Below are 20,502 nucleotides of genomic sequence, written 5' to 3' on the forward strand. Positions count from 1 at the left end.
ACGACGACGTGTAAATTACAGGTTATCTGCACAGTACGTCGGCAAACCCATTCAAATGAATGGGCAGATGTTTGCCGACGTATTGCAGCCCTATTTTCAGACGTAAAACGAGGCATAATACGCCTCGTTTACATCTGAAAATAGGTTGTGTGAACCCAGCCTAAGGGGGGATTCACACGAACGTGTATTGGGTCCGTGCGGGCCGCGTGGTTTTCACGCGCCACGCACAGACCAATACAAGTCTATGGGGCAGTACAGACAGTCCGTGCTTTTTGCGCAGCGTTTGTCCGCTGCGCAAAAAGCGCGACATGCTCAATATCTCCGCGTATTTCGCGCATCACGCACCCAAAACCACGCAGGTCGCACGGAAGCACTTCCGTGCGAACCGACTGAAACAGCGCACCAGCTGTCAAAAGGATGAATGTAAACAGAAAAGCACCACGTGCTTTACTGTTTCCAAACATCCAAATGGAGTGTCTTTGAGATGAGCGAACCCGGACAACCGAACCGAACTTCACCGGGTTCGGCCGAACTAGTTTTGGCCGAACCCGGCAAAAAAATTTCCGGTACGCGACGTCAGGAGATAGTCACTGTCCAGGGTGCTGAAAGAGTTAAACTGTTTCAGCACCCTGGACAGTGACTTCCGATCCCAATATACATGAACGTGTAAAAAAAAAAAGAAATTCTGACTTACCGATAACTCCCAGCTTCTTCCTCCAGTCTGACCTCCCGGGATGACAATTCAGTCCAAGTGACAGCTGCAGCCAATCACAGGCCAAGCACAGGCTGCAGCCAATCACAGGCTGCAGCGGTCACATGGACTGCCGCGTCATCCAGGGAGGTGGGGCCAGATGTCAAGAGAGGCGCGTCACCAAGGCAACGGCCAGGAAGTTCTCGGTAAGTACGAACTTTTTCTTTTTTTTTTAACAGGTTTCTCGATATTGTGATCGGCATTCACTGTCGAGGGTGCTGAAAGAGTTACTGCCGATCAGTTAACTCTTTCAGCACCCTGGACAGTGACTGATGTCGACTAGACTCATCTCTATGATGGCGGCTGCGCGAAAATCACGCAGCCGCGCATCATACACGGATGACACACGCAGCTGTCAAGTGGTTTTTGCGCGCGCAAAACGCCGCGTTTTTTGCGCACGCAAAAACGCAACGTTCGTCTGAATCAGCCCTTACTCTTACCTACACTGATACATTGTAACAGCCTGCAGCTGTAGCTAGGAAATAGAGCAGGTCAGGAATGGTTTTTATGTAAACAAGAAAGTTTAGCAGAGATTGTGAAAATAGGGATGAACTGAAACATAAATTTATATTCAATTAATAGGCTTTGAATTGTCAGGTTTTTGATGGGCTTAGGGTTTTTATTACTGTGATTTTTTAAAAATCGCTGCATAAAATACAAAACGACCGCAAAGTGTGAACACACTCTAAGGCCTCATGCACATGCACGTGCCCGTAATCACTGCCCGTGATTGCGGGCACGGCCGGTCGCCGATAGCTGCGTACAGCCACCCGCATTTTCAACTCATGCTCCCATACAAAGTATGGGAGCACGGTCGGTAAAAAGCTAAATAAATGTCCTAACTTTTGCGGAGGCCTTCAACAGCCCGAACACCTTCCCGTAAATAAACGAGAAGGTATCCATGGTCAATAGAAGTGAATGGGTCCGTAATTGCGGACTGAAATTACGGATGATTTTTACGGTCTTGTGCATGGGACCTAAAAGAAAATTATTTCCTCAGCAGCGGGGTTCCTGTAGAATTGGTCCTAACAATTTCACAGATTGTAAATGAAGTGACTGATCTGTCATCCATTATTTCATTTACAATGCTCCTTTGTCCTATATTTAGTGTGCCCTCACACCTCCTTTTTGTGGCGATTTGCCTGGCATTTATTTCCGCGTTTTTGTTGGCAAAAAATGATGCCCTCAGATATTTGTGAAATGTTAAAAGGGAAATACTGAAGCACTACAAACATTGAGTTTTCTGTGGTGGTTTTTTTTCTTGCGTTTTTTTGGGGGTCAGTGGCATTGTTTTTAAATTGAAGCATGGGGTTGGTTTTTTCAGGCAGTTAGTGGAGTTCTCTCACAGTCCTCCGTTAGTTTTTATTGCCTAATCCCAAAAACTCATGTGTCAATGTATCTTATGTTTTTTTTATTGAAGTTTTTTGTGGCGTTTTTTTTCCTGAATAAATCATGTGTGGCAGAATCTTTGAATCCCATGAACTTTGAATGACATGAATTGCAATTTGAAAAATGCCACCTAGAAAAACACTTGTAAAAAGGCAGGTATTAAAATATGCTATTTAAAAAAAACACCGGAAAAAAACACAGAAAAAGCACACGTACAATAAAAAAAAGTTGCCATTTTTAAATGGGTTTGGTTTCAAAAAAAGAAAAACGCATGTGTGAAGGAAACCTAAAACAGTAAGTATTGATGTTATTAGGCAAATGTATTTGTCTCTGTGTCTTTATCAATGGAGTCAATTTGTTTAAATGAATTATATTTTACTGTTAAGTCAGTTCTATTAAATCATAAACTGGCACAATGTTACTGTTATTTTAAGTCTACCCGGTACAGAACACATACCTCTCCCATCCGACCACCAGTATACTTCTCTTCAGCACTAGGATCTGAGAAATTTCCACAGCTCTGTCTCTTCCAGCATTTAGTTTGTGGTGACAATGACCATTGAAATCCCATATCTTAAACAGAATACATTAATCATAGTTAGATGCATTTTTACTGTCCGCATGTAATAGGGCTGATTTATAAATGTACTTATGCCAGTTTTCCAACATAAATAGATAAACATTTTAGCTATGCGCCCAATTGATATATCTGGTCCATGCTGTGGGGGAGAGAGATATACTGGCGAACTGTACTTTCTATATATATGTTTTATTGGTAATATGATAAGTAGTTCTCACTTGAAGGGGTTGTCTGGAAACAGTACGGTTTTACATACTGATGACCTAGCCACAGACTAGGTCATCAGTATATGATCAATGGGGGTCCAACCAGGGGCAGCCGGAACAGCTGATCGGTGGGGGGTCCGAATGTCGGACCCCCACGATCATATACTGATGACCAGTAGCGTAGTTGGTGCGAGGAAAGGGGGGAGGTGGCCCCTGACCCACTGAGATGGTGGAGCCCACCTCAACCGCCCCCGCCATGACCGCCGCTCGCGCTGCCCCTGCCATGGCCCGCCACACAGGATGGCCTGCTGCTTGTCTGAGTGGGCGGCGGCCCAACTGAAACCAGTTGCCGCCACCCCCTCCTGCACTAATTGTACCTGCATCTATGGAATGCAAATACAATTACATGCATAAGCGCTGAATGGCTGGGCACGTTCCGTGCCCGACCATTAAGTGCCTAACAATAACGCTGATTGGCAGGGCCAGAATGACTTGCCCCGCCAATCAGCGCCTTTCAACGACGCTAGCAGCATGATGATGATATTGCGCCGCTTCCATTGTTCAAAGGCGCTGATTGGCGGAGGCAAGTCATTCTGCCCTGCCAATCAGCCCTTCAACGACGGGCGTCTTTCAGTCCCAGTAGACATGCTCAGAAGAGAGCAGGCCTGTATTGACACGGGATCGCGTGGGGACGGGATCAGGATGAGTATGTAAAGTTTTATTTTTTTTCACTTAAAAGTGTGAGTGCCATTATCTATGGGGGAGCTATATGTGGGGCATAATCTACAGGGGACACTATGTGGGTCAGTTACAGGGGGGGCTATATGTAGGGCACAATCTATATGGGCTATATGTGAGGCACTATATACAGGGGGTGCTATATGTGGGGCACTATCTACAGGAGGCTATATGTGGGTGTGGGGCACTATCTACAGGGGGGGCTATATGTAGGGCACGATCTACAGGGGGGCTATATGTAGGGCACGATCTACAGGGGGCTATATATAGGGCACGATCTACAGGGGGGCTATATGTGGGGTATGATCTACAGGAGGTAATATATGTGGGGCACTATCTACAGGGAGGCTATAAGAAGGGCGCTATCTACAGGGGGCTATATGTGGGGCACTATCTACAGGGGCTATATGTGGGGCACTATCTACAGGGGGCCGTATGTGGGTACTATCTATGGGGGCACTTTCTACAGGGAGCACTGTGTGTGTGGGACACAGTGTATGGTGCTATTATAATCAGGGACACAGTTTATGGTGCTATTATAATCAGGGACACAGTGTATCGTGCTATTATAATTGGGGACACAGGGTATGGTGCTATTATAATCAGGGACACTGTATGGTGCTATTATAATCAGGGACACAGTGGATTGGGCGATTATAATTAGAGGTGCAGTGTATGGCTCCTTTATATTTAGGGGCGTAGTGTGAATTTTATCTTTGTTTACAGGTGCAGAAATGTTTGAAAAGTGAGAAGCTGAAGACATCTGAACGGCAATCTGCAGAAATGGGCTGTGGCCGGGAGAAGTCGTCATAGAGGTCTGGACCGGATGGAGAACAAAAGAGAAAAAAGAACAACTATAATCTGAGATCGTCACTGGTGAGTCACTTAATATAAATGTTTATTCTGCTTCTAATCAGTACCGTAGTCACTGTATGATCTGCAGCGAGATGATGGGTGGTATGATTTTTTATTTTTTTTTAAACAGCAACTCCCAGCATATCGATACTATTGTTCGGGTCATGCTGGGTACAGTACCTATATGACAGGGGTAGCCTGGCTGGTATATACAGGGATGATGGGGTTTACATACAGGAATGATGGTTGTTATGTACAGGGATTATGGTTGTTATATAAAGGGATGATGGTTGTTATATGCAGGGATGATGGGTAGTCCAGCCATCATTCCTGCATTAACCCCCATCATCCCTGTATATACCAGCCATCATCCCTGTTTAGAACCCCCATCTAACCTGTATGTACTAGCCAGGCTGGTATATACAGAGATGATAGGGGTTACATATACAGGGATGATGGCTGGTATATACAGGGATTATGGGGGTTATACACAGTGATGATGGCTGGTATATTCAGGGAGGATGGGGGTTATAAACAGGGATGATGGCTGTATATAATCCCCATCAACCCTGAATATACCAGAGATGATGGCTGGTATATAATTAGAATTCGCATCTTCAGTTGTAAACATAAGTTATGGGGGGGGGCACTAGGTTTGGGCTCCCTCAGATATGTTTTACCCCCCCCCCCCCCGTGCTAAACCCCTAGCTACACCTCTGCTGATGACCTATTCTGTGGATAGGTCATCAGTATGAAAAACAATCCCATGCCCAGACAACTCCTATAATTTACAATATATTTACACATAAAAAGGAAAAAAACATTTTGATAACTGACACAATTACAGTTTTACTAAATATCTTAATTTGGAAGGATCACAGATAGCAGAAACCAAATTCTATATTTTATGTGAGTGGAGCACTTTAAAGAAGCTTTGTTGAAGTTCCCTGCACAGTGGGTTGTCGAGAGTGCCGCTGTGCAGAGAAAAACTGTGAAGGGGACACGTAAAGGGGAGCGTTAAATAAGCAATATGCTATCACTTTCAGAGATGGAAAAACCCCTTTAGGCCTCATTCAAACAGGGGTTTTGTCCAACATGTTAAACTGCATGAGAAAACGGCAATGAAAAAATGCATGTAAAAACACCAGATTTGTTGCAGTTTTTGCGGTAGTTTCTGGCTCTATTTTTGAGCCAAACCACAGGACTGGATACAAAAGTAAAAAGATGCATCAGTCTTTTCTTTATACCTTTCCTTCCGTTTGGATCCACTTCTGACTTTGGCTCAAAACACGCAGCCAAAAACAGAACCGAAAACAGCATCAAAACTGTGTGTAGAACTGTATGCAGGGATTATTAGCTACCATAAGTGATCCATGGAAGGACAACGGATGAACCGTATTGATGTGCGTAGGGAAAGCTAGTCAGTGTGGTCTGACTCCACAGAAGAGTGACTGTTGCACAAATTGTTGAAAAGTCACTGCTGGCTATAATAGAAAGGTGTCAGTACATACAGTATATGGTAGCTTGCTCTGTATGGGGCTGCGTAGCAACAGACTGGTCAGAGTGTCCATGCTGACCGCTGTCCACCGCTGAAAGTTCTTACAATCGGCACGTGAGCATCAGAACCGTATTATGGAGCAATAGAAGAAGGTTGTCTGGTCTGAAGAAACACATGTTTTTTTTTTAGATTATGTGAAGGGGGACAGTGTGTGCGCATCTCTTACCTGTGGATGAGATGGCAACAAGATGAACTATGGGAAGAAGACAAGCCGTCACAGGCAGTGTTATGCTCTGGTCAATGTTCTGCTGGGAAACCTTGGATACTGACATTTATGTGGATGTTACTATGTCACGTACCACCTACCTAAACATTGTGGCAGACCAAGTTTATCCCTCCATGGCAACGGTATTCTCTAATGATAGTGGCCTCTTTCAGTAGCATAAAATGCGCCATGCCACACTGCAAAAATTGTTCCGCATTGATTTGAGGAACATGACAAAGAGTTCAAAGTGTTGACTTGGACTCCAAATTCCCCAGATCTCAATCCGATCGAGCATCAAGTGCTGGAGAAACTAGATGTTAACCCCTTCAGGACCAGACCTATTTTAGGTGTATATATTTTATTTCTTAACTTTTATTAATTTTTTTAGGGAGGGAATTGAAACAAAACCCCAGGTATTTCTAGCATTGTTTTTCGCATTTCAAATTCACACCGTTCACTATGCGGTGTAAATAACATGTTAACTTCTTTTTTATGGGTCACTATGATTATGGTGATACAAAAATGTAAAGGTTTTTTTATGTTTTACTACATTTGCACAATTAAAACACTTTTAGACAAAAATTATTATTTTTTGCATCGCTGCTTTCCAAGAGCCGTAACTTTTTATTTTGTCTGTAGATGTAGCCATATGTGGGCTTGTTTGTTTTTTGTGGGACAAGACATAGTTTTTATCTGTATCATATTGGGGTACATGGGACTTATTAATTTTTATTTTATTTTGTGGGGTGGGGGGAATGGAAAAAATGTTCGCTGTTTTTGTGTGGTTTATTTTTACGGCGTTCACCTGGCGGTTTTAGTAATGTGGTATCGTTATTATTTGGGTAGTTATGGCGATACCATATGTGTATATATATATATTTTTAACAGTTTAGCAAATAAAACAACTTTTTATGGAAAAAAAATGTTTATTTAAATTTTTACCGTAATCTTTATTTCTTTTTTTTATAAACTTTATTTAACTGTTCTAATTTATTTTTTTGTGCGACTAGGGGACTTTACAATGCGATCTTTTGATTGCAGATCTAATGCTTTGGTACTCAGTATACTAAAGCATTATTTACTGTCAGTGTAAAACTGACAGGCAATCTATTAGGCCATGCCTCTGGAACGGCCTAATAGGCATATAGCCAGGGCAGGCCTGGGGCCTTTCTTAGGCCCCGACTTCCATGACAACTCGTTAGGGATCATGTTCCTGGGCCGCCGATTAGTGACAGAGGGAGCTCCCTCCCTTTGTCAAACCACTTAAATGCCACGGTCGCTATTGAACACGGAATTTAAAAAGTTAAACGTCAGGGATTAGAGGATTCTCCAAACCTAGCAATTGCAGCGGGAGCCCAGCTGTCATTCACAGCCGGGCTTCCACGGTGATCGTGCGGGCACAGAAGCTGTACCCGCATGATCTCAATCATGTACATGCACGGTGGAATTGGTGAACGGTTGCCTTTCTATGCCATGTACGTGATTCTGCGCAAGGGGTTAAAGATCTACTGTTAACATCTGGATGCCATATACCACAGGACACCTTCAGAGGTCTTGTGGAATTCATGCTTTGACGGGTCAGAACTGTTTTGGCAGCACGAGGAGGATTTATACAATATTAGGCAGTTGATTTTAATGCTATCGCTAGTCGGTGCCAACACTATATGGACAAATGTATTTGGATACACCTCTTTATCATTGAATTCAGGTGATTCATTCAGTACCATTACCACAGGTGTATAAACTGAAGCACCTGGCCATGCAGTCACCTTTACAAACATTTGTGAAAGAATGTGTCGTTCTAAAGAGCTCACTGACTTTGAGAATGGTATTGTAATAGGATGTCACTGTTGCAATAAGTCAGTTTGTGAAATGTCTTCCCTCCTAGATAATCCACGATCAACTGTGAATAGTAATATTGCAAAGTGGAAGTGTTTAGGAACCACAGCAACTCAGTCACAAAGTGGCAGACCACATAAAGTTACAGCGCGGGGTCAATGAGTGCTGGGGGCACATAGTGCATAAAAGTCGCCAACGCTCTGCTGACTCAATAACTCCAAACCTCTTGTGGCATTAAGATCCACCCAAAAACTGTGCCTCGGGAGCTTCATGGCATGGGTTTCCATGGCCGAGCAGCTGCATGCAAGTCTTAGGGTATGTTCACTCGCCTTATTTTTGGCCGTTTTTCAGGCTGAAAAATTGGAAGCGGAACACCTCCAAACATCTGCTCATTGATTTCAATGTGAAAAAGCGGTGTTCTGTTCCGACGGGCCATTTTTTTACGCGGCTGTTTTGAAAAACGGCCGTGTAAAAAAACGTCCATGAGAAAGAAGTGCATGTCACTTTCTGAGCCTTTTTTGGAGCCGTTTCTCATAGACACTATAGAAAAACAGCTAAAAAAACGGCCTTAAACGCTTCAAAAAACGCGAGTTCCCTTGAAAACAGCTCCGTATTTTCAAAAGTTATTTGCTAAGCATGTGAACATACCCTTATATCACCAAACACAATGCCAGCCATCGGATGAAGTGGTATAAAGCACACCGCCACTGGACTCTGGAGCAATGGAAACATGTTCTGTGGAGTGATGAATCACACTTCTCTATCTGGCAGTCTGATGGACGAGTCCGGGTTTGACGAATGCCAGGAGAACGTTAGCTGCCTTACTGCATTGTGCCAACTGTAAAGGGAAATCTTAATGCTTCAGCATACCAAGACATTTTGGACAATTGTAGCTCCCATCTTTGTGGGAACAGTTCGGGGAAGGCCCTTTTCTGTTCCAGCATGACTGTGCCCCAGTGCACAAAGCAAGGTCCATAAAGGCATGGTTGGATGAGTTTGGTGTGGAAGAAAGTGACTGGCCCGCACAGAGCCCTGACATTAACCCCATTGAACACCTTTGGGATGAACTGGAATGGAGATTATTGCAAGCCAGACTCTATCGTCCAACGTCAGTGTCTGACCCCACAAATGCTCTTCTGGATAAATGGGCAAAAATTCCCACACACACACACACGCTACAATATCTTGTAGAAAGCCTTCCCAGAAGAGTAGAAGCTGTTTAACTGCAAAGTAGGGACCAACTCCATATGAATGCGTATGGATTTAGAATGGGATGTCATAAAAGCTCCTGTAGGTATAATGTGTAGGTGTCCGAATACTTTTGTCCATATAGTGTATATGTTCAGCCAGTAATATATAGAATATTTACACACAAGTTTTGTTATTTTGTTCCTTCAGTTTTTCAGGTAGAGGAAAGTGTCATTTACCTATGGCATAAAATGTGATTTACTGTGCCATTTTACCTGCTGTGAAACCTTTTATTACATTGGTGTGGCCATTATTCAAAGGTGTATTTCCTCATGAGCCTTTTACACAACACAGATTGCTGCTTTGTGTGCGCCATTTACATTTAGAATGGTAAAACCCTAGTAGGCCTTTAGATTTCATTGGCTGTTTTGTTTCACTAAAGACCCAAGTTTGCAAAGTTCATTTTCTACCTTTTACAAACTCATTAAACTACAAGGGAGAGCCTGTGAATTAGTGGACTGACTTTTGGCCAGGATTAATTTCTAACAGTATGAAATGTTTCTTTTTTTTCCCCAAAATGCTATACTTCAGTTAGGGGCCGTTCACATATATCCATTGTCCCTTTGCGTATTGCAGAAAAGCCGGAGGGAAAGTGATGCTAGAACAAATCCCATAGCTTTCTATGGGATCTGTTCTGGCACTTGAGACATAAGTTGTGGCGCCGTACAGCGCTAGACCTCTACAGGAGCCGGATCCAAAAATGTTACCTGCAGCGTTTTTGAGTCTGGCTCCCAGGGAGGTCCGGCGCCGTATCCTATCTTAATTCACTGTTAGCCACATCCACCTTTCGCCAGCACCTGCCATGGGAATCCGCGGCCAGAGCATTGCCGACGCTCTGGCTGGGGAGCAGGAGGAGAATTTAGTGCCACCCATGCCCCCCTGTAGATAGCACCACCCCACCTGTAGATAGCGTCACTATAGCTCCCTATAGGAGCGGAATCCCCAGCCAGAGCCTTGCCAACACTGTGGCCGAGCATTCCGCTCCAAGAGGAGCCCCTGACGTCGCTGTCCATATGTGGACAGTGACGCCAGGGGCTACTCCTGGAGCGGAATCCCATGCCAGAGCATCGGCAACTCTCTGGCCAGTGATTCCGCTACTACAGGGTGACCCTGACGTCCTTGTTCATATATGGATTGTGACATCAGGATCTCCTCCTGGAGTGAATCCCCGGCCAGAGTGTTGCAGATGCTCTGGCCAGAGATTCCACTCCTAGAGGAAAACCCCTGATGTCCCTGTCCATATATGGACATTGACATCAGGGGCTCCTCCAGGAGGGGAGGTGGGTGGCGCTATCTACAGGGGGGAGTGGGTGGCGCTATATACAGGCAGATGTATGGCATTATCTACAGAGGGCACTGCGGCATTATCTACAGGGGGGTGTGGCACTATGTACAAAGAGCAGTGTGGTACTATCTACAGACGGCACTGTGGCATTATCTACAGAGGGCACTGTGGCATTATCTACAGAGCGCACTGTGGCATTATCTACAGAGGGCACTTTGGCATTATCTACAGGGGGTGTGTGGCACTATCTACAGAGAGCACTGCAGCATTATCTACAGGGTGTGTGTGGCACTATATACAGAAAGCAATGTGGCAATATATACAGAGGGCACTGTGGCACTACCTACAGAGGGCACTGTGGCATTAGCTACAGGGTGTGTGTGGCACTATATACAGAGAGAAGTGTGGCACTATATACAGAGGGCACTGTGGCATTATCTACAGGGGGTGTGTGGCACTATACACAGAGATAAAGAAAAAAGCACGGCGCCACATAGTGTAAGTAAATCCAAGGAGTAGCTGCAATGCCAGGGTAGGGAGACAGACAGGTGAGCCCTAATCTACCTGCCACTCAGTCCCTGCCTACTTGCAAACGGCCCGTCCTAGGCGACGGCGTACAACTGGGCGACGGTCCCTACACTCACCATGTGCACGACAGACAAACAACCAGGGTCTATATGGAGCAGAGGACAAAAGTACAAGCAGCAGCAGCAGAGCCAGGAAACAGACAGAATCACAGGCACTGGAGGAGCAGGAAGTGAAGGTATAAATAGACAGAGGGCGGGAGCTAGCTCCGTCTGGCCAGGCTGTGATAGGCTCTCCCACTCCTCAGCCTCCCAGACTGATTGGTAGAAGGAGGGGTCACTCGACCAGACTTAGGAGCAGGTGCAGACTGACTAACCACGGGCGTCGACACAGAAGCTGTGTCTGGCAGATCCTTTAGGGTATGTTCACACGTAGTCAACCAAAACGTCTGAAAATCCAGAGCTGTTTTCAAGGGAAAACAGACCCTGCTTTTCAGACGTTTTTTACCAACTCGCATTTTTACCAACTCATTTTTTTACCAACTCGTTTTTGGAGCTGTTTTCATTGGAGTCTATGAGAAAACAGCTCCAAAAACGTCTGAAAGAAGTGTCCTGCACTTCTTTTGACGAGGCTGTATTTTTACGAGTCGTCGTTTGACAGCTGTCAAACGACGACGCGTAAATAACAGGTCGTCTGCACAGTACGTCGGCAAACCCATTCAAATGAATGGGCAGATGTTTGCCGACGTATTGTAGCCATATTTTCAGACGTAAAACGAGGCATAATACGCCTCGTATACGTCTGAAATGTGGCCGTGTGAACATACCCTCACTGTAGTAGTCAGTAAATACAAATGAATGCTCACCACAGGGCAGAAGAATATTTGCGTTGGAATTGCAGTATGGAGTGAGTGCTGCTGCCGAGATCCCAACCGGTGAAGCCAAAGGCCACCGTAATGGAGACAATATATGTTGGAAGAAAAAAGGACCAAAGCCGGCGCTGCTACTCAATAAAAGTAAATAATTAATCAATGATATTGATGTTTTATTGCAATCAGGCCTTATCCTAGCCTGATTGCAATAAAACATCAATATCATTGATTAATTATTTACTTTTATTGAGTAGCAGCGCCGGCTTTGGTCCTTTTTTCTTCCAACATATATTGACTATACACAGAGGGCACTTTAGCATTATCTACAGAGGGCACTGTGGCATTATCTACACATGACATTCATTCGCTTTTAAAATGGACAGTGAAAAACGGATGCACAACGGGTCACAATCGGCCATCAAAAACGGAAACACGGACACAGAATGGATACAAAACAGATGCAAAACGGCCGTCAAAAAGGAGCCGAGATGGACGTTTTTAACGGCTGACACCTGTCGTGTGAATAGAAAGAAACAGCAATCCCAGCGTGGTGTGGGGTGGGTAGGAAATGCGGGGTGGGATTGGGTAGCTGTAAATGTGCCAAAAACTAGCTACTCCCTGAAGTTAGGGCTAGTGTTTAGTGTCTTTGCAGCTTCACAAGGCTGCTTCGAAGATCTGAGGTGAGGGGATTGGACAGCAGCTGCCTTCTGGGCTCTGCCTCTCGGCGCCGGCCAAGGCAATGCACCATATGACACATGTGACATTACAATGTGTATGTCAGACTTCAGTGTAGCGCTGAGGCCGGAGCAGAGAAGGAGATCCCTGACACGTCAGAAGTTTTGTGAAATGACAAGTACACAACATGTATTTACTCTATCGTGTATCCAAACTATCACACACTTTGCTTTACACGAGCGTGTGCGTTTTGCGCACGCAAAAAAACGCAGCATTTTGCATGCGCAAAAGGCACTTGACAGCTCCGTGTGTCATCAGTGTATGATGCGCGGCTGCGAGATTTTCGCGCAGCCGCCATCATAGAGATGAGGCTAGTCGACGTCAGTCACTGTCCAGGGTGCTGAAAGAGTTAACTGATCGGCAGTAACTCTTTCAGCACCCTCGACAGTGAATTCCGATCACAATATACAGCAACCTGTGAATAAAAAAAATGACGTTCATACTTACCAAGAACTTCCTGCTTCCTCCAGTCCGGTCTCCCAGCCGTTGCCTTGGTGACGCGTCCCTCTCTTGACATCCGGCCCCACCTCCCTGGATGACGCGGCAGTCCATTTGACCGCTGCAGCCTGTGATTGGCTGCAGCCTGTGCTTGGCCTGTGATTGGCTGCAGCTGTCACTTGGACCGAATTGTCATCCCGGGAGGTCAGACTGGAGGAAGAAGCCGGGAGTTATTGGTAAGTCAGAACTTTTTTTTTTTTTTACACGTTCATGTATATTGTGATCGGAAGTCACTGTCCAGGGTGCTGAACCAGTTTAACTCTTTCAGCACCCTGGACAGTCACTGTCTCCTGACGTCGCGTACCGGAATATTTTTTGCCGGGTTCGGTCAAAATAAGTTCGGCCAAAACGAGTTCGGCCGAACACGGTGAAGTTCGGTTCGCTCATCTCTAAGACACTCCGTTTGGATGTTTGTAAACAGAAAAGCACGTGGTGCTTTTCTGTTTACATTCAGAGTTTGACAGCTCTTGCGCGAATCACGCAGTTCGCACGGAAGTGCTTCCGTGCGACCTTCGTGGTTTTAACGCACCCATTGACTTCAATGGGTGCGTGATGCGCGAAAAACGCAGAAATTTAGAACATGTCGTGAGTTTTTTTCAGCGCACTCACGCTGAGCAAAACTCACGGACTGTTTGCATGCCCCCATAAACTTGTATAGGTCCATGCGACCCGCGTGAAAAGCACGTGCGTCGCATGGACGTATATCACGTTCGTGTTAATGAGGCCTTACTCTGATAAAATTGGCACATTTTCAGACCCTAACCGACCTTTTTGGTGGACCATTGTGGTAAAAACTGATGTTAAAAACGGATAGTAACAACTGATGACAACTAACGACAACCAATGACAACTGATGCTTTTGTAGTAAAAATTGTGAAAAAGCCTGATGGCAACTGATGAATTTTTGCATCAGTTTTGCATCAGTTGTAATTATTTTGGAGACAAAAAAAACTGATGTTGATGCAACAGATATATGTGAACGCACCCTTGGGGGAACATGATTAACTTATATAAATATATGAATGGCCCATACATGAAATATGGTGAAATCCTGCTCCATGTAAAACCCCCTCAAAAGACAAGGGGGCACTCCCGCCGTCTGGAGAAAAATAGGTTCAATCTGCAGAGGCGACAAGCCTTCTTTAGGGCTTATTCAGACGAACGTACAATACGTCCGTGCAACACGCGTGATTTTCACGCGCGTCGCATGGACCTATGTTAGTCAATGGGGCCGTTCAGACTGTCAGTGATTTTCACGCAACGTATGTCCGCTGCGTAAAACTCACGACATGTCCTATATTTGCCCGTTTTTCGTGCATCGCGCACCCATTGAAGTCAATGGGTGCATGAAAACCGCGCACGGCACACGGACGCACTTCCATGTGCCGCTCGTGATGCGCGCTACAGTAGTCAAAACTATGAATGAAAACTGTTATGTTTCTAAACATAAAAAGAGTGTCATAATGATGGCGGCTGCGCGAAAATCACGCAGCCACACATATATGCTGATGACACACAGAGCTTTTGTGGACCTTTTGCACGCGCAAAACGCACACGCTCGTGTGAATCCGGCTTACTGTGAGAACTGTGAATCTATGGAATAGTCTACTGCAGGAGCTGGTCACAGTAGCTACAGTAGATGGCTTTCAAAAAGGCTTCGATAATTTCCTAGAACGAAAAAATATTAGCTCCTATGTGAATGTGTAGAATTTTTGTTTCATCCCTTCCCTTCTCCCATCCCTTGGTTGAACTTAATGGGCGTGTGCCTTTTTTGAACCGTACTAACTATGTAACTATGTAGCCCGAGTCTAAGGGTATGTGCACACAATAACGACCGTTACATCTGAAGTTACGGAGCTGTTTTCAGGAGAAAACAGCTCCTGCATTTCAGACGTAATTGCACGTACTCGCGTTTTGCAAGTCGTCAATTATGGGCGTAATTTTGAGCTGTTCTTCATTGAATTCAATGAAAAACGGCTCAAATTACGTCCCAAGAAGTGTCCTGCACTTCTTTGACGAGGCAGTCATTTTACGAGTCGTCTTTTGACAGCGACGCGTAAAATGACAGGTCGTCGGCACAGTACATCGGCAAACCCATTCAAATGAATGGGCAGATATTTGCCAACGTATTGGAGCCGTATTTTCAGACATAAATCGAGGCATAAAACGCCTCGTTTACGTCTGAAAATAGGTTGTGTGAACCCAGCCTTAGTGTGCACCTGTGCATCGTCACAGTCCATTCCCCTATGATGAGCATCTGTGCTTGATAGGAGCTGTTGTCCGATGCTGCAGCCCATTACTTTACAGTGTGGTTGCCATGAGCTGTTAGGGTATGTGCACACGTAGTGACCAAAAACGTCTGAAAATACAGAGCTGTTTTTAAGGGAAAACAGCCCCTGATTTTCAGACGTTTTTTGAGCAACTCGCTTTTTTCGCGGCGTTATTCGCGCCGTTTTCGCTGCGTTTTTTACGTCCGTTTTTGGAGCTGTTTTCATTGGAGTCTATGAGAAAACAGCTCCAAAAACGTCCAAAGAAGTGTCCTGCACTTCTTTTGACGAGGCTGTATTTTTACGCGTCGTCGTTTGACAGCTGTCAAACGACGACGCGTAAATGACAAGTCGTCTGCACAGTACGTCGGCAAACCCATTCAAATGAATGGGCAGATGTTTGCCGACGTATTGTAGCCCTATTTTCAGACGTAAAACGAGGCATAATACGCCTCGTTTACGTCTGAAAATAGGTAGTGTGAACCCAGCCTAACATCCCTTTTAAAACTTTCTTGTGATAGTATAGCTGACTGAAAAGTTACATGTAGATTCTACCATTTGGGCTGCAGGATACTGATGCTGCCATGTTCTCAAAGTCTTATGCTTGACTTCAGGTACGGTGTATTTCAATTTCTTGACTCAATATTACCATTATTATTTTATTATCATTGAAGATAACCCTATAAATACACATCAGCTTCAGTAAGTGAGAGTGTAAATGCAATGTATGTTTATTAAAGGGGTCATCTGAGATTAGGAAAAATAATATGCGTTTTTTTTCCCAAAAATGTCAACACTCTTGGGCTGTCCATGTCCGTCCATGGTCTGTGTTTGATATTTCAGCTCATTGCTTTTCAGGTGAGTGCTGTTCCTGGAAAATAACCAGATCTTTTGTTGTTCTTCTTTTTTTAAACCTCAGGCGACCTCTTTAATTGTTATGCAGTTTATGGGCTTGTCCACACGTGACGGAATTGCTGCAGAGAATTTCTGCAGCAATTCCGTTGAAAGTAGCAGACTTTCCACTGCTGCAAAAAATTCACCATTTCATGCATTTTTGACTGCAGATAATGATGCGTATTTTGCTGCCTTTTTCACGATGCGAAATGCGAGATGGCGACATCTCCTCGGAAAAACGCAGCAATTCTGTCCACTTTCCGCAGCAGGATATTACATGCTGTGGTCCAAAAAATACGCACCGCAGGTCAATTTCTGCTCGGAATATTTACGCTGCGTGTGGATGAGATTTGTTAAATCTCACCCACTTCTGCTGCGTATTTTCTGTCCGCAATTCGCAGCAATTCCGCCACGTGTGGACGAGCCTATCTCTTGGTTACATGGCTTCAGTAGATATTAACACTAGAAGAACCAAACAATAATTAGAACTTAATGACAGGCCTGTTCTCACCTTTACTGTACCATCAGTGCTCCCTGTTAAAAGTCTCGTTTCACTTGCATCTAAGGCCATGGTGCTAATCTCTGCATTGCCATGACAGCCGGCAAACTGCTTGATTTTCCTTCCAGTGTCTATCATCCAGAAAGTAATTGTCGATCCTGTGTCTGAGCTGATTACCTAGAAAGTTAGGAATATTACAAGTGAATATAAATAGCACTTAATACTTTTTCCTTACTGGTATCCAAGGATAATGAACATTATCAGCTCACTTTCCCTTCATACTTTAAAAAAAAACGTCAACCTAAAAGTATGCTATATATGACTAGGATTTATAGGTATTAAAACAAGATTCATCATACCATAATATTATATGATTTACAACAACTCAAGCTTTATTTATGGTGACCCTTGTTTTTTGTTCTGTATCGTATCCACATAACTTGTACTGATTAGTTTGTGTCAAACCTTCATATCAGTGAAGGTGCCATAAGTCCGTCATGCGATGGATTCGGCACTCCGTCAGTTTCGTTGTTCCTGTTACCTAGCATAACAATGGCATTGACGATGCAGGTGTAAACTCAGCCTTACAAATCCCTCATCAGACCGCATATGGAATGTTGTGTACAGTTTTGGTCACCAGTTCACAAGAAAGACATACCGTAGTAGAGGTTGTACTAGTTCAGAGGTGGTCAACAATAGCAAAAATCAGGATTGGAAGAATGCAGTACCCCTGAAAGATTGTCAAAGTTAGAGCTATTTAGTTGAGAAAAAAGACGGCTGAGGGGGTGACCTAATACCTATGTATAAATATAACAAAGTTCAACACAGAAATCTCTCTCATGATCTATTTATACCTAACTATACTATAATCTATTTATATACTATTACTATACTATAATATACTATTTATATACTATGATCTATTTATACCTAACTGTAACTATAACAAACTGCATCCTATACGTCTAGTGGAAAGAAGTTTTCTACACCAACCTAGTAGGAGATTCTTTACTGTAATAGCAGTGAGACTATGGAACTCTCTGCCACAGAAAGTTGTCATGGTGAATTCACTAAAAGAGTACAAAAGGAACCCGGATGCCTTTCTTTAGTGTAACAATATTACAAGATATGGTTACTAGGCTTCTGGACATAATCTATTGATTTGCATACGGATCTTAAAACAGATTTTGGTGCCGATTTTACCCTATGCATTGCAAAGGGTGAAATACACAGTGAAAATCTGCTATAAAATCAACAACAGAACTGACATGCTGCAGATTAGAAAATCTTCAGCTTACCCTCGGAACAAACAAAATATAGGAGCTGTACTGTAGCATCTAGCTATCCTCAGAGGAATCTTGACAAAACGAAATTAGACCCCAATCCAAAAGAAGAGGCAGCACTCCAATAGTATAGAAAAATACAAAATTTCTTCACCGAACATACAGGCAACGTTTCACCTTCCCATTGAAGGCATTTTTCACGTCCGAGGTGCGCAACGCTCATGTAAATAAGGCCTTAGGCTGGGATCCCACGGGTCGGATACTCTGTGTAAAAACTGCGCAGCGTATCCGATCTGGAACAAGCCACACATACCGTCCGAGAAACCATACCACATTGCAACAGAAAAGCAACAAAACACAGCATAAATTGACATGCTGCCAATTTAAATTCCACACTGCAGGTCAATGTATAAATGTTTTCACTGCGTTTTTTTGCTGCAGCATGGGCATGAGATTTTCAAAATATCATCCACTTTGCTACTACTGTAAATGCTGCGGAATTTCCGCACAGAATTCCGTAGCGTAAATTCTGCAGCGTTTACGCTACTTGGAAACCGGGCCTTAGGGTATATTCCCACAGGCAGGATATGCTGCAGAATTTCCGCAATGGAATATCTGCAGCAGTATCACAAAAACACAGGTAAATCAGTCACAGAAATCTGAAGCAAATAGTGTGTTTTTGCTGTGCAAATTGCTGAGGAAATGTAATTTTGCTGCGGAAATAATTGCAGATTTTCTGCAGCGGTTTTACTTGCAGATTTAGTATGAAGTATTGATTGTAACAAACTTAATGTGCACGTGCGGATTTCATGCACTTTTTACAGAGTTTCCGGTGCATAAACACTGTGCAAACTGCAACAAAACTCAACTTGCGTATTTTAGTGCGGAATTTATGCTCCCCATTCAAGTTTATAGCTCAAACACGCAACATATCTGCTGCAGGATAAATTGACAATTGAATTTTGCAGAAATCTCATCCACTTTGCTGCTACTGTAACTGCTATGGAATTTCTGCACAGAATTCCGTTGCGGAAATTCCGCAACGTATCCTGCCTGTGGGAACATACCATTGAAGGGGTCATGAGTTATTAAAATTGATGGCCTATCCTTAGGATAGTCCATCAATATTAGATTTGTGGGGGTCCAACTGTCGGCTGTTTGAAGGGGCGGTCGCCTCTTCATTGTTTACATGGTTCTCTTCCTCGTTCCTACTTGCTTTCGCTGTTACATTTGTAGTGGCCTTGCAAGCTATTGCACCACTGTCCCATTCAAGTCAAGCACCACAACCCCTTCAAACAGCTGATCGGCGGAGGTGCCGACATTCAGAACCCACCAATCTAACGTTGATGGCCTATTCTAAGGATAGGCCATCAATTTTAATAACACAATAATCAAATAACGGAAAAATATCTGAATTAAACCACACTGTTCAGTAGGTTTAAACATTGTGATTTTTAATATTGAAAATGCGAGAATTATAAAATCCTTAAGACTCAGCGTTCCGTTTCTTTTCATAATTTCTTCCATCAACAAAGCAATTGAAATCCGTTTCTAAGGGTAAGGCCACACTGTGTCGTTGACGCGGTTTTGTTGCATTTGAAAACCGCATGCGGTCAACTGCATGCGTTTTATGTCTCTGTAATGCTGCAGTTCTGTTGCGTTTTTAAAGGAAATAATTGATGGACATAGTTTTCACCCGTGTTGAAGTTTGTTTGGTGCTTCCTGTATATAGTTCATTACAATGCATTGCAGAACGGTTAGCAAAAACGCAAGCAGTTCAGCAACAACTTTGGCAGCGCGGTCATTAACCGCATGCGGTCGGACATTATGAAGATGCAGTTAACAGCACAAAAAACACATTGTAATATAATAGCAGCAGTCTGTCAACAAACATCTCACCATTGACTTCTATTGAAGAATGACTTGCTGCGGTTTAAAAACGCAACATAAACGCAACGTGGGCGCACCGTGTGGCCTTACCCCAAGTTTGCTCCTTTTTAGTATGTTACACATATGCAGACAACCAGAAACATTTCCCAGACATTATCCCCCAACATTAATAATGGACAGAGTTAAACAAGTTAACTATTAATATTCAAGGTTCATGCGAAGCAAGCTTGAGAAAGATTTACTGATCTATTACATGGAAGGGGTAATAAGGCAGCTGTGAGGACATAGCAGTGACACGTGAACAACTGTGGTTTACTGACTGATGTGTCCCCATCCTAATGTAGACAGGCTTAACCGTTTTTATTATAAAAATAAAACATGTGCCC

The 20,502-nt window shown here is 43.8% G+C and overlaps 1 protein-coding gene across 1 annotated transcript in view; it reads right to left on the bottom strand.

The window, feature by feature from the left end:
* WDR49 (WD repeat domain 49) overlaps nucleotides 1-20,502 on the bottom strand; it is a 101,503-nt gene that overhangs the window by 40,799 nt on the left and 40,202 nt on the right. The window contains exons 8-9 of the mRNA XM_075864031.1: nucleotides 16,956-17,120; nucleotides 2,598-2,713 (exon numbers count right to left, since the gene is read on the bottom strand). Of these exons, the coding sequence (XP_075720146.1) occupies nucleotides 2,598-2,713; nucleotides 16,956-17,120 (281 nt within the window). The remainder of the gene's footprint in view (nucleotides 1-2,597; nucleotides 2,714-16,955; nucleotides 17,121-20,502) is intronic.

The sequence above is a fragment of the Rhinoderma darwinii genome, chromosome 4 (genome assembly GCF_050947455.1).
Source record: "Rhinoderma darwinii isolate aRhiDar2 chromosome 4, aRhiDar2.hap1, whole genome shotgun sequence".
Taxonomy (NCBI): Eukaryota; Metazoa; Chordata; class Amphibia; order Anura; family Rhinodermatidae; genus Rhinoderma; species Rhinoderma darwinii.